Below are 14,891 nucleotides of genomic sequence, written 5' to 3' on the forward strand. Positions count from 1 at the left end.
TGAACAGCCACAAGGGGCAGTACCCTCCATGGAGAAGGAGGCTAGAGGGCAAGATCAAAGTAGCACGGAGGGAGGTTAGCCAACTAACGGAGTTGCAGAAAGGTGCGACAAATAAGGTGCCTAAGAAATACAGCAAGCTGTCCATACCTGAGGCCTTGGAAACTGCCAAGCAAAGACTCACAGCCTTGGCCAGCCGCTTGAGGAGGTACACCAGAGAGATAGAAGGCAGGAGAATAAACCAGCTGTTCTCCACAGAACCAGCAAAGGTGTACTCTCAGTGGCAAGGGAACAATAAGAGAACAGCACCACCAAGGCTGGAGACGGAGCAATACTGGAAGAGCATATGGGAGAAGGATGCAACCCATAACGGCAATGCTCAGTGGCTAGAGGATCTGAGGGCAGACCACAGCGACCTCCCTGAACAGGGTCCAGTAACCATCACAGTGGCAGATATCCAAGAAAGGGTCTCCAGTATGAAGAGTTGGACAGCACCAGGGCCCGACATGGTTCACGCCTACTGGCTGAAGAAGCTGACTGCACTCCACGAGCGTCTGGCAGCACAAATGAACCAGCTGCTAGTTAACGAAAGACACCCGGAATGGCTAACTGAAGGCCGGACGGTCCTGATCCCCAAGGACCCCAAGAAGGGACCGGTCCCCTCCAACTACCGACCAATAACCTGCCTCAGTACTACATGGAAGCTCCTGTCAGGCATCATATCGGCTAAGATGAACAGGCACATGGGTCAATACATGAGCGGGACACAGAAAGGAATTGGCAAGAATACCAGAGGTGCAAAACACCAGCTACTGGTAGACAGAACAATCAGCCGAGACTGCAAGACCAGACTGACCAACCTGTGCACTGCCTGGATTGATTACAAGAAGGCCTATGACTCAATGCCCCACAGCTGGATACTGGAATGCCTAGAATTGTACAAGATCAATGGGACCCTAAGAGCCTTCATCAGGAACTCAATGGGGATGTGGCGTACAACACTAGAGGCCAACTCCAAGCCCATAGCACAAGTCACCATCAAGTGCGGGATCTACCAAGGAGATGCTCTGTCCCCACTGCTGTTCTGCATAGGCCTGAACCCCCTCAGTGAGATCATTAACAAGACTGGCTACGGATACCGACTACGGAACGGAGCAGTTGTCAGCCACCTCCTGTACATGGATGACATCAAGCTGTATGCCAAGAGTGAACGAGACATCGATTCACTGATCCACACTACCAGGCTATACAGCAATGACATTGGAATGTCGTTCGGACTGGAGAAGTGTAGTCGGATGGTAACAAAGAGAGGGAAGGTAGTCAGAACTGAGGGGATTGAACTACCAGAAGGCAACATTGCAGACATAGAGGACAGTTACAAGTACCTGGGGATCCCGCAGGCAAATGGGAACCATGAAGAGGCCGCTAGAAAGGCTGCAACCACCAAGTACCTGCAGAGGGTCAGGCAAGTCCTGAGGAGTCAGCTGAATGGTAAGAACAAGATCCGGGCCATCAACACATACGCCCTGCCCGTGATCAGGTACCCTGCTGGGGTAATAGGCTGGCCAAAGGAGGAGATAGAAGCCACTGACATAAAGACAAGAAAGCTCCTGACCATGCATGGAGGGTTTCACCCCAAGTCCAGCACCCTGAGGCTGTACGCTAAGCGGAAGGAAGGGGGCCGGGGACTGGTGAGTGTCAGCACCACAGTCCAGGATGAGACAAGGAACATCCAAGAATACATTGGGAAGATGGCCCCAACTGACCGAGTGCTCAGTGAATACCTCAGGCAGCAGAAACCCAAGAAAGAGGAGGGAGACGAGGAACCATCATGGAAGGACAGGCCCCTGCACGGTATGTACCACCGGCAGATAGAGGAGGTGGCTGATATCCAGAAATCCTACTGTTAGATTTGTATTGTTGATTGTCATTTATGCTTAGAAATATTTACTTATATATGCTTAGAGTTTTGTAATTAGTTGTAGATTGGTAGAGGTTTTGATCCTTGATAGTCTGCAAACTTTGTGTGTATTAGACAGCACTTTGGGAGCATGAGAGGTCATACCGTGTCTTATTGTTTTATGGTAGGATTAACGTAGCTACGTCTGTTCTAGTCTAAGTGCTCTTTGTTTAGATGAACTGCAGGACTTCCTCACCGTGTTATCTAGGATGAACCATCTAGGGTGAGGGGGAGGCTACCCTCTTCCTGACCAAGGATGTTTAACCCTTTGATCAGCAACACACACACACACACACACACACACACACACACACACACACACACACACACACACACACACACGCAGGCAAGGTACTCTTTGTTTGTATGTAGACGTCGTATGTTAATGAACCTATGCATATTCATGTAACCTCAATAAAAGGGCAGTGTTACAGGAGGACGGACGAGACCAACTGGAGTCAAGCGGTTGTCCGGTTCTCTCCCGTGCACGAGTAACATGAAGAACTTTGCCTATTTGTGTCTTGCTTAGCAGTGTAATTATATTGTCTTAACGTTCCAGCGAATAGGTTTATGCTACAAACCTAACATTAATTGGTCCTTCGAGAGCCGGATCCCTGGAATCGCATTCACCGAGGGGGGGAGAGGCACGCTGAAAGACTGACGTCAGCCAGGAAGTTCCTGTGGATTCGCGGTCTGTCTTTTCTCCTCGATGAATGACGGTCGGCGGGATTCGGGCTGATATTACACTCTAAGCAACGCCAAGTAAGTTTAAAGAGGCCGACTCTATAACCGTGTCGTTGTGCAGTCTCCGCCACTGTGTGAGGCGTTGAGAAGAGGCCGACTCTATAACCGTGTCGTTGTGCAGTCTCCGCCACTGTGTGAGGCGTTGAGAAGAGGCCGACTCTATAACCGTGTCGTTGTGCAGTCTCCGCCACTGTGTGAGGCGTTGAGAAGTTCGCTACTTTGTGTAGCGATACCCGGGTTCCTTGCTACTTTGTGGAGCAAGAGGTTCCTCGCTACTTTGTGTGGCTAGAGGTGAGTTCTCCGCCGCTTTGTGGGGCGTTGAGAAGTTCCGCGGGGTCCAGACTGTGCTGGACGATAGGCCTATTTTGTGTTGTTTTTGTTGTCGTTGTCATTGTTGTCATCGTTGTTGTTGTTGTGTGTGAGTGTGTGCGGAGCAGAACATGTGGTCTGTGACACCGACTGTTGTTGTTATCATGGGTTTCTAAGCAACCAAGAGTGAGTCGGAGGGAGACAGACGTTTGTGCTGGACTTTGCTCCTGGCAGCACAAAGTATTTATGTAAAAAAGAGAGAGAGCGACGGCTCCACAGCTGCGCGGGTTCACGCGAGCGCGGTCACGCGGGTTTCACGCGGACCTGAGCCGTGCGGTTAATCGCAGGCTTAAAAATGGAAGAGATTAAAATGTTAGAAGTTTTCAGAAAACACACCAGCCTTGAAGAGCGTGTGGAGAAGGCCAGCCCACATCAGCAGCTATGCTCTGGTGGGTGGCTGTCCCCCCACCCCTTGCTGACACAAAACGTTAACTCTTCAGCCTGTGTGCCAGACCATAGACGTAATTGAGGTGGATAGTTGTTAAAAGTCATCTACATTACGCTTGTGGTTGCTTAAATTCAGTACGATGACATGTGAGGTGAAGTGATATAGATAAATATTTAAACTAATGAAGTGCATAGAGGCACTTGACCTGTGTGGAAGACTTTCGTCTTATTATGAACCATTGTTGAGATATAGAGCACATCTGTGAAAACAACTAATATGCTCAACCCTGTATGAAACATCTAAAAGTACATGATGGAGAAGCTGAGTTGAATATGAAAGTGTAAGACTTTGCCGCTGTGGGCAGAGCAACTACTGTGTGATGTTGCGTTGCAGTTTTTTTTTTTTTTCTTCTGAGCTGATGAGCAGGCTACACATTATCAGATCGAGAGCTGTCTGAGAACTACTCTAAGAGAGGGAAACAGCGCTATGATAACTGTGATAACTGGAGTGTGCAACGTTTCCATGAGCAGTTTTCCTGCATCTTGACTTGTGTGTAGAGTGTTCATAACATCAGCATCATGTTTTTGATTATTTGTTTGTTGGGTTGAAAAATAGTTAAATAAACTGGTGATCATATTTACGGATCACCATGGCACATATCATCAGCCATGTGATTTATTTTTGCAGATGACAAAGTGAGTGTGAATGTGTCTGACATCACAGTGTTTTTGTGCACTGTGCAAGAGTAATTGCCTTTGATTGTGAGTGACAGCGGTGATTTTGCAGGTCACCAGCTATTGTAAATAAAAAAAAAAAAGAGTGAATAAGAGGGAGAATTTATATTGTAGAAAAAAATAATCATAGGAAAAAGGTTTTGTGTTGATCAACCAAAAAAACAACTATAATTTCGTTTTCTGCTTTTAAGAAAGGATTGTTCACAAAAACAGAGAGAGAGAGAGAGAGAGAGAGAGAGAGAGAGAGAGAGATATGTGTTGATTAAGCAGTGATGATAATAATGAAAATGTCTTAGTTGTCACTTTCAGGTGAAAAGCAGACCTGAATCAATTTTCCACATGCAGCGGTCGGAAGAAAAGTTATAGTTTAACAATTGGAAACGTTCAAGCCAAGTTTCTGGCTGACTTATTTATAGCACGATCTGTCTCAAAACTCTCACTCTTCCCTGAAAAAACCTGATCAGCAGCGGCAGTATCGGAGCAGAGGCTGCAGAAGCAAAAGCAGCAGAAGAAGAAAGCAAACCCATCTTCCTGTCTGATTGAATGAATTCCACGGAAGGGCGAGCAAGATGGCGGCGTGAAGAGGAGTTTTTGTTCGAGCGCTTAGCACGAGACACTTATTTGACGTCTTTCTGGCTTTCGGGACTTTTTTGGAGATCAGCGCGCTAAACTTGCTGGATCTGAGGCCAGGGTCTGCGGTGGCAGCATGTTGAAATGCTCAAAAAGGACTGAGTGACTCGGGCAAGCCACATGCAGCTAGCATGCTGGCTAGCGACATGAAAGAAATGGACCCTTCATGATGCGTTCAACGTGCCAGCGCTGTGGTGGGAAAGGCTCCATCATAAACACGCCCTGCGCCCTGCGCCGAGGTTCAGGCCAAGAAGAAGAAGACGATGACTTCCAAGCCCAAGAAGGTCAGCCTCAGCGTGGGCGAGCTGATTGTGAAAGCCGTGGCCGCTTCCAAGGAGCGCAACGGCCTGTCCGTGGCCGCCCTCAAGAAGGCTCTGGCTGCCGGAGGCTACGATGTGGACAAGAACAAGGCCCGTGTCAAGACCGCCATCAAGAGTCTGGTGGCGAAGGGCACTCTGGTGCAGACCAAGGGCACCGGGGCCTCCGGATCCTTCAAGATGAACAGGGTTACTGAGACCAAAGCTAAGACGCCCGCCGCGGCCAAAGCCAAGAAACCGGCAGCAGCTGCTAAGAAGTCGCCCAGGAAGGCAGCAGCAGCAGCACTTCAGCCACTAGCACGAAGTCAACCGCATCAGAGGACAATAGTGAGAGTGGCTGTGACTTCACTGTGCATGTGAAGAAAACGTTTGAGGAGAACTGAACAGTTGGAGTTTGACATTTGCCACCTGTGGAGTAAAATGGCAAGAAGAGACAGTGGGACACAGGACAAAGCTGAAGGAGAACTGCCGGCTGTTGGACTGTTGAAGTGGGAGAGGACAACAGAGTGAGAAGACTAGGTGAGAACACATAGGAATTATTTAATGTGGGAAATCAAAATTTGGGTTAGCAAACCTGGGGAAAAGAAAACTGACTGCTTAAGTTGGAAAATTGAGACGGAGTCTGAAACATTGCGAAAATAGAAACATATACAAAATCACACACACACAAGCAGAACATGCATTAACCCTACTAACAATTCCAAACACAAAATGACTCATGAAGACTCATAGCACATTAGTTAAGAAATGATTAAATAATAGCAGAGAAGTGTGTAGGAAAGGCAGCTTTAAGAACATGCTCTGCTGGAGATGCAGCTCCACAGACATGCATTAGACCTGCCTAATAACACAAACACATGTAATGAAAATTAGCTTGTTGTCTTTCATCAGTGTTACAATAGTGTCAATTTAGCAGACACTTGTTATCAAATGCTGAATTTATCCTAAAGAAAAAAAATTGACTCTCCAAGTTGCAGGACAACAATTTAACTTTTGTGAGAAAAAAGATCCTGGTTTGACCAACCAGTGATCAGACAATAAATTTAGTTGTTAAAATGGTAAATTGGGAGAAGCTTCCTGCTTGATTGAGGCAGCACATGTAATTTACTGTATGAGGGAAATTGTCTTTTGTGATACTATTTTGAACATGCTTTTCTGTCGTCCTGTCAACTTAGTGGGTTAATAGCTGATATGCAAATTAGTTGATTGGTTTTAGATTAATGAAAGGTGACTGAATTCTAGTATGAGTGAATGAGATGTGTTGGAGTTGTTGTGTGTTGAGTAGAGACTCTAAAACACTGAGTTTCCTGCTTTGATGTGCGAGTGAATCCTGTATTTAGATACACAACTCTGAATACGTCAGAACAGACTGTTTTGTGAAGTGCATGACAGCATGTCACATGTTTTATGATGAAGGGAAAAGGAAAATTGAATAAAATAGATCTGTGGCCTAAATGAGTGAAGAGCACAGACCTGGTAATTAAACTCATAGCTAATAAGACATTAGGATTATGTTGTGTGTTGTGCAGCTGATGGTTGATTTGGAGTGAATCTAGCTGATGATTTTTCTTTTGTTGTGAAGTTGAGCCTGCCGATTAGTATGATGGTATGATAAACCATGCTAATGGTATGATTTACCCTCCTGAGATGAGGAGCTTGTGTCATGACTTAACAAGGCCTTTTTATTTTGATACTTTCACAGTGCACTGAAAGTTTTGTTTGATAATCTCTGTTCTTTAAGCAGATCTGCACGTCGGGAATTAAAAGCGCTACACGTCGTCGAGAAAATTGTGCCAAGTGAGTTCTCCACATTTAAATGGACTCTGGAGAAAGCCACTTATTTGGGACAATTATTAAATGACAGTCCCAGTCCAAAAGGATTCAGCGATGTAATCCAAACTAAAGTTCTTCTTTTTCTTTTTGAAATGACGTCATTTTGCTGAGAGTGGAAACTAAATGCGACGATAGGTTCCACTATCAGCAAAGAAAGAAAGAATGAATGCATGAATGAGTGAGTGAAAGGAAAACAAACTGACTGACTGGTAAAAGCTGACAAAAGCTGACAAGACTTTACTGATGTAACACGACTGTGTGAAGTTGACCCCCGCCTGGCAGGGGTGCAGATGAGTCTGTGTGTGCTTCCCTTTACAGGAGCAGAAAGATGACAGCAACACTCGAGGTTGCATGATGATTTAACATTTTAAATGCCATTTTCTGTGTCTGTGAATTTACTATGTGTGCGTCATTCACTAGCTTGTGTGCTCACAGAGATATCTGTGACAAAGTATGCATACGCCTGCGCAAGCGCTAACATTTGCATTTTCGTTTTTACAGCATTACGGTTCTTCATGTGTTTGATCATGTGATTTATAGGAATACTGGCTAATGTTTCTCTACTACGAGATTTCTGGGTTTATGTGTGAAGAAAACTGTAGTTACAGGCATATGTTGATGGAGAAATTAATATAGTTTGAGACATACTGTGATGAGACCAGTGTTACTGTTTCCACAGCGAGTGTTAACTTAATGGTGTTTTATGGCACCTCTAGAATCCGTTGACCTGTGTCTGACCACAGTCAATGTGTATTGCTAATGTTTGTTTCTTTGAGAATGCTGTAGTAGATTCAGCTGAAGCGGACAAGTGACATGGGTAAAACAAATAAGAGATTACGGTATTTATGGAATAGTTTATTATGGGCTCATTTGCTGGCCACTTTTGAACCCATAATAATAATATATGAGTGGAGTGACTTTGCTTAAGAGAAGTCACTGATTACATTAATGTTAACAGAGTACATGGGATAATCCATGTCTGAGGTGAATTAGGGTAATAGTTGTAGTTACTGATTTGAGAAAACCTGCACATGACACTTGTCTTGCTGATGTTGAATGCTTATTACTCTTATGATACAATTGTTTACAGGTATGAAGTTTGATTTCACTTCCAGATTTTGCTTTCCAGGCCGTGATGGTGTGTATGCAGGCTCCTGGGAGAGCCAGGTGTTAAGCAAACTTAATATGCAACACACGCTAACATCTTTTATTGCAGGGTTACGGAGCTACTCCAGAGGAGATGCCCTGATGTTGCCTGGGACATGATCTAGCTAATCTTTTTCTTTAAGACAGGGATCCAGGTTTGGTGAGTTGACGCATGGGAATGTCCATGCGTCAAGAGGTGGAGTGCAAGGATTAACATTAAACAATGTTTACTATTATTGTTGCAGTGATTTGTGTGATTAGCCGTTTTATTTACAAATATTAAACCTATGCAAGTGGTGCATCCATGTTCAGATGAGGCTTTGATGGCCTATAAGTGAAGTTCACTGAACTAAAGAATGTGGTTTGATGATTGTTGACATGCTCTCCAAATAGAAGTTTTTCTTCTTAGCAAGGAAATACAGGTGCAGCAGTAATCTCCTGAGAAATCTTCAGAGGCCCAGTGAGAAGCGTGAACCATTCCAGGCATAGCCGACAGCCAGGCAGTGGTTGAGGTCAAAGGTCAAGCTGGTTGGGGCCCATCATGAGATCAGACCTTGGAGCCACAGCAAGGACCATGAAACTGCCTGCAAAATAGAGGAGAGGATCGTCCACAAGATGGGAGCTGAGGCCAGGAGAGAGGCTTCAGGAGGATCAGAGATCATCTTCAGCACAGCAGACATCACACAGAGAGCTGTGCTACTGAGCTTCCAGGAGATTTTAAATAAAATGAAAGATTCAATATTGACGCTGAGGAAGACAACTAAGGTGTACGACGTGCTCTGCCTTAAACCTTCAGCAGCGTTGGAACATGAAAACTCGTGGGATGAGGGGAGCGTGCCAAGCTCCATCGACAGCGCAGAAGGAGTTCGGGGATGACATCATGATTCTATGAAAGCACAGGAACCAGAAGCTATGGTGGTGATGACAGCAGTTTCCTATGAACATCACCTAATGCTGTGCCACTATACTGTGCATACGATGACACTCTGAAGGCTGCTGGGATCATAACAGCAGTAAGACAACTGAACCCTGCACCCTTTCCACAGAGGTGTTTCTCTGCAGAGCGTGGACAATTAAGGAGTCATAAATATCCCCCTCACAAGACGAAGGTCTGAAGTCAGGTGATGGGGGCTGGTAAGAGGCCATAAAACTAGAGTGCTGAGAGGTCTGCAGCTTGGAAATAGCTGAGACCCATGTTGACGAACAACAAAACCAACTGGTATGTTTGAATGTCTATTCTACATACATTTGGACTCTGGTCCTATGGACAGTGATGGAAACAACTGGAAGAGACATTCATGACGCCCTGCAGAGCTTAAACCACTCTGCAGAGAGACATGTGATGTGCACACCCGGAGGAAGCACCACCAAGCTGAGATGTTTTTGAAAATGTTACTTTTTTAGTTTCACTATTAAATTAACAATTTCTTTGGTTGCTCGTAAGATGTAGTTTGCCATGAGATGAGCTCAATGAATGGGGTAACTGCTAATACATTTATTAAACTGTGTACCTTTTCAGTAATTTAGGGTGATTTGACATATGCTGAGTATAAAAAGGTTTGCATTGAAACTGTCAGACATGAGGTATTCATACCTGGGAACTTTTTAAGCATAAAGGTCAAAAAGGGGGGAAATGTTAGATTTGTATTGTTGATTGTCATTTATGCTTAGAAATATTTACTTATATATGCTTAGAGTTTTGTAATTAGTTGTAGATTGGTAGAGGTTTTGATCCTTGATAGTCTGCAAACTTTGTGTGTATTAGACAGCACTTTGGGAGCATGAGAGGTCATACCGTGTCTTATTGTTTTATGGTAGGATTAACGTAGCTACGTCTGTTCTAGTCTAAGTGCTCTTTGTTTAGATGAACTGCAGGACTTCCTCACCGTGTTATCTAGGATGAACCATCTAGGGTGAGGGGGAGGCTACCCTCTTCCTGACCAAGGATGTTTAACCCTTTGATCAGCAACACACACACACACACACACACACACACACACACACACACACACACAGGCAAGGTACTCTTTGTTTGTATGTAGACGTCGTATGTTAATGAACCTATGCATATTCATGTAACCTCAATAAAAGGGCAGTGTTACAGGAGGACGGACGAGACCAACTGGAGTCAAGCGGTTGTCCGGTTCTCTCCCGTGCACGAGTAACATGAAGAACTTTGCCTATTTGTGTCTTGCTTAGCAGTGTAATTATATTGTCTTAACGTTCCAGCGAATAGGTTTATGCTACAAACCTAACACCTACCAGTGGCTGGACAAAGCTGGACTGAAAGACAGCACAGAGGCACTAATCATGGCAGCACAAGAACAAGCTCTGAGTACAAGATCCATAGAGGCTGGGGTCTATCACACCAGGCAAGACCCCAGGTGCAGGCTGTGTAAAGATGCCCCAGAAACAATCCAGCACATAACAGCAGGGTGCAAGATGCTAGCAGGCAAGGCATACATGGAACGCCATAACCAAGTGGCCGGCATAGTGTACAGGAACATCTGTGCCGAGTATAACCTAGAAGTCCCGAGGTCAAAATGGGAGATGCCCCCAAGGGTGGTGGAGAATGACCGAGCTAAGATCCTGTGGGACTTCCAGATACAGACGGACAAAATGGTGGTGGCTAACCAACCGGACATAGTGGTGGTAGACAAACAGAAGAAGACGGCCGTAGTGATCGATGTAGCGGTTCCGAATGACAGCAATATCAGGAAGAAGGAACACGAGAAGCTGGAGAAATACCAAGGGCTCAGAGAAGAGCTCGAGAGGATGTGGAGGGTGAAGGTAACGGTGGTCCCCGTGGTAATCGGAGCACTAGGTGCGGTGACTCCCAAGCTAGGCGAGTGGCTCCAGCAGATCCCGGGAACAACATCGGAGATCTCTGTCCAGAAGAGCGCAGTCCTGGGAACAGCTAAGATACTGCGCAGGACCCTCAAGCTCCCAGGCCTCTGGTAGAGGACCCGAGCTTGAAGGATAAACCGCCCGCAGGGGCGTGCTGGGTGTTTTACATATATATATATATATATATATATATATATATATATATATATATATATATATATATATATATATGTATGTATGTATGTATGTATGTATGTATGTATGTATGTATGTATGTATGTATATATATATATATATATATATATATATATATATATATATATATATATATATATATATATATATATATATATATATATATATATATAAATAAATAAAAGATCTAAAGGAAGACTGAAGTTGTCACATTCAAATGAAAACTGACTGTACATCTGCATCTTCAATGTTCGTGTCATTCCTGGAAGGACACTAGCTGCTGGGAGATTTCAAGGGACATAATAATGAGTATACATACTTTGCACTTTTTGACACTATTTTTATGCATTTGTTTCATTTACAAGATTTGCCTGATGTTTTTTTTTTCATTTTAACCTTCGAGTATCAGTTCAAAATGTTTTAGAAATGTTAAAGAAAGCACAAATCCATAAAGTACATTTTTTTTAAAGGAGCAAATTTTAAAATTTGAGAAAAAATAAAAAGACTGTTGTTTATGAAACTTTATATTTTTTGAGCGAACTCTTGGTGAATATGTGGAAGTATTGTGAAGGTTTAAAGAAAAACTGGGCTGTGCTATTTTTTTTTCATCAGCTAAGAGAACAAGACCAAAGCGATCAGTGGTGCCACAAAGCATACAAGGATGGTACTTGTTGATTTGCCAGCAGTTGTGCTGCTGGGCTGTGATCCTGTTGTTGTGCCAGCAGTTGTGCTGCTGGGCTTTGATGCTGTTGTTGTGCCAGCAGTTGTGCTGCTGGGCTTTGATGCTGTTGTTGTGCCAGCAGTTGTACTGCTGGGCTGTGATGCTGTTGTTGTGCCAGCAGTTGTGCTGCTGGGCTGTGACGCTGTTGTTGTATCACTGTTGCAGAGGTCACCCTGGCAGCAGCTGACTTCTCCTCCAATGATTCCTGAGAGCTGTGCAGTTTGTGTGTTTGAACAAATCATCTTGGAGGCGCAGCCCTTTACTTTAGTAGTTTCCCCTCCTGCATTCACTGAGAAAACAAAAATTATTCTACTGTGCTGCAAGTTTTAAAAAAGGAATCACTGAATATTCCTCTAAGCAGAAAAGAAACATACAGAAACTTAATGTTCTAGGCCTGTTACCTGCTGCTGAGATGCAGTAGTCCTCATTTCTGTTGCAGGTTAAAGTTTTGGTGCAGTCATTTCCATCACATTGCGAGCATTTTTTCCCATTTGGCGAGGGTATGCTCCAATCTATGAAGCACAAATATATATGTCATATTTGTTTCCTTGATTATTTTATCAAAGTGCCAAAAAACATCAGATATGCAAATACTGGATGCTTTAATCCTCATCCATCAGGAGAACTCAGTGATTGAGAAAAAATTAATTTTCCTAAACCTGGCTCACTTTGTAACTTTTTCCACAATATTAATAAAATCTACTTCTTTATCACAACAGGAAATACTATTTCAAAATACCAAGAAACATGTTGTAAATTACCAGGGACATCTTGAGAGTTGCACAGATCAGAGGTGCAACACTTGCTGTTAATTACAACTTGGGCAAATCCAAAGTTGACTGAGCCACTGAAGCACTGATCAGGCGTAACACAAGTTCTCCCCATAAATTTAAATTCTGAACCACCTGAAACCAAAGAGGAACCATTGTAAACTCGGTCACTTCAAAAAATAATAGAAGAACTATAAAATACCATTTTACCCATATTTGAAATCATTCTGACTGAACCACACTGAGTATTGGATGGACATTCTTTTGTTGTCTCATTGCAGCTTCCAGATGGTCCTGGTATGCATTCATAACATTCCAATGGACATGCTGATAAAATACATTTAAATAAGGAGTTAAATCAACTTTTCTTGCATTAACCGTATGGACAAATCCTGAAACTCCAACTAAAATAAATAGATTCAAACAAAGGGCTAAAAGTACAATAAATAGTACAATCATTTGTAGGAAGTAGACACATTTTTTGCTGGGTTGTAAATAACATGATGTAAAAGCAATAAAAAAAAAGTTTCATTGAAATGACAGAACTTTCTTTAAAATGTTAAAGAACAGATAACCAAGGAAAAACTTGCTTTTAGGGAGCAGCAGGATCCCAAGGATCAGCGCAAGGATCTGCATTCTGTGATGGTCAGATAGAAGTGAAATTTAGTTTAGTTTCTGTTCAGGTTGTAAGTAATTCTTATTGGGGGGAGTGGTTTCTCTCTCACTCTGACCACCACTTAACCCTTCCTTTGACAGTGAAAGAACCTGACAATCAAATTTTTTTATTTGCATAGCAAATATTAGCCTTTGTTAAATTATATTATTCTAAATGTGAAAATGAGTTTATAATGTTTACCAGTGTTTCTCAATGATAATAGTATTTGGCTGCGGAGTTTTGAAACCATGGTGGAGAAAGCAGGGTGTCCTCTATAGCCGGGGAGCAGAGAGAACAGTGGGTACGTTCCTGACCCTAAACAATATGCTAAGATTAATATATTTTTGATTCAATACACGAGAAGCAACCTTATGAGAAGAAGCATTTTCTGTAACCTGCAAATTGTCCTCCCCAACAAATTGACCTCAGTTGACACATAGTCCTGCCCCTGTACTGGGAAGATATTGTATCAAGCATGGATAATGTTTCTGAGAATAAATCACGTGTTATAGGATGAGAAAAAGGTGTGGCCTGCCTGCTGAAGCAGCTCAGAAGTGCTGCTTTGTTTACAGCTGTGGTTCTCAAACTTTTCACAATGAGTACCACCTCATAAAACATATGGCTCCCTACCCATATGGAAAAGATATATATATAAATCTTATAAAGTTTCTATCTGTCTTGTGTGAAACTTGTATGAAAAGCATACAAGTGTTAAAACAGATATAAGATCCCTTGAAAAATTATATAAATGAAACTTGTATGTTTTGGATACTTCCTAAAACAATATATGAAAGTAATGAGAAAGTGGCCACTTTCATGAGTAAATCCTATAAGCCTTATATGATTCACTATATGAAGTAGGCCACATCTTATGCAAGTCTTTTATAAGATTTTACTGTTTCTTTTCCATATGGGCATGACCAGCATTATAGTAGTATTTAATAACATATACAGTTTACATGAGACAATTTTATTTTTTATATGAATGCTATTCATTTTAATTGTCATAAAAAGTAAAATAAACATAAACATAAAATTGGTTTAGGGCCCAGATGGCTTGGGGATAGAAGCTCCTCTTGAGTCTCTCTGTCCTTGCCCGGATGATGCGGAACCTTCTGCCGGATTGCAGAAGTTGGAACAGTTCGTTGCCAGGATGGGACGGGTCCTTCAGTATCTGCGCTGCTCTAGTCCGGCATCTCCTGGTGTAGGTGTCCTGAAGCGGGGGGAGAGCAATCCTGCAGCAGCGTTCTGCTGTACGGATCACTCTCTGGAGAGCTTTTTGGTCCTTCACACAGCTGTTCCCAAACCACGATGTCATGTTCTGTGTGAGGATGCTCTCCACAGCGCCTGTATAGAAAATCCTGAGGATCTTTGGAGAGACCCTGAACTTCCTCAGTTATCGTAGGTGGTACAGGCGCTGCCTAGCCTTTTTGGTCTGGACCTGAATGTGGGCAGACCATGTCAGGTCTGAGGAGATGTGGACACCGAGATACTTGAAGGACTGCACCCTCTCCACTGGAGCTCCATTGATGATAATGGGCATGTAGTCTCTGTGCTGACTCCTTCTGAAGTCCACCACCAGCTC

The 14,891-nt window shown here is 43.4% G+C and overlaps 1 protein-coding gene across 1 annotated transcript; it reads left to right on the forward strand.

Moving 5' to 3' along the window:
• The first annotated feature begins 4,446 nt into the window (after window positions 1-4,446).
• On the forward strand, window positions 4,447-7,076 carry LOC308405122 (histone H1-like). Its single transcript, XM_080895554.1, has one exon. The coding sequence runs from the start codon at window positions 5,086-5,088 to the stop codon at window positions 5,497-5,499; it is 414 nt and encodes a 137-aa protein (XP_080751680.1). The 5' UTR covers window positions 4,447-5,085; the 3' UTR covers window positions 5,500-7,076.
• The last annotated feature ends 7,815 nt before the right edge of the window (window positions 7,077-14,891 follow it).

This window comes from Rhamphochromis sp. 'chilingali' (assembly GCF_963969265.1).
Source record: "Rhamphochromis sp. 'chilingali' genome assembly, chromosome: 11".
Taxonomy (NCBI): Eukaryota; Metazoa; Chordata; class Actinopteri; order Cichliformes; family Cichlidae; genus Rhamphochromis; species Rhamphochromis sp. 'chilingali'.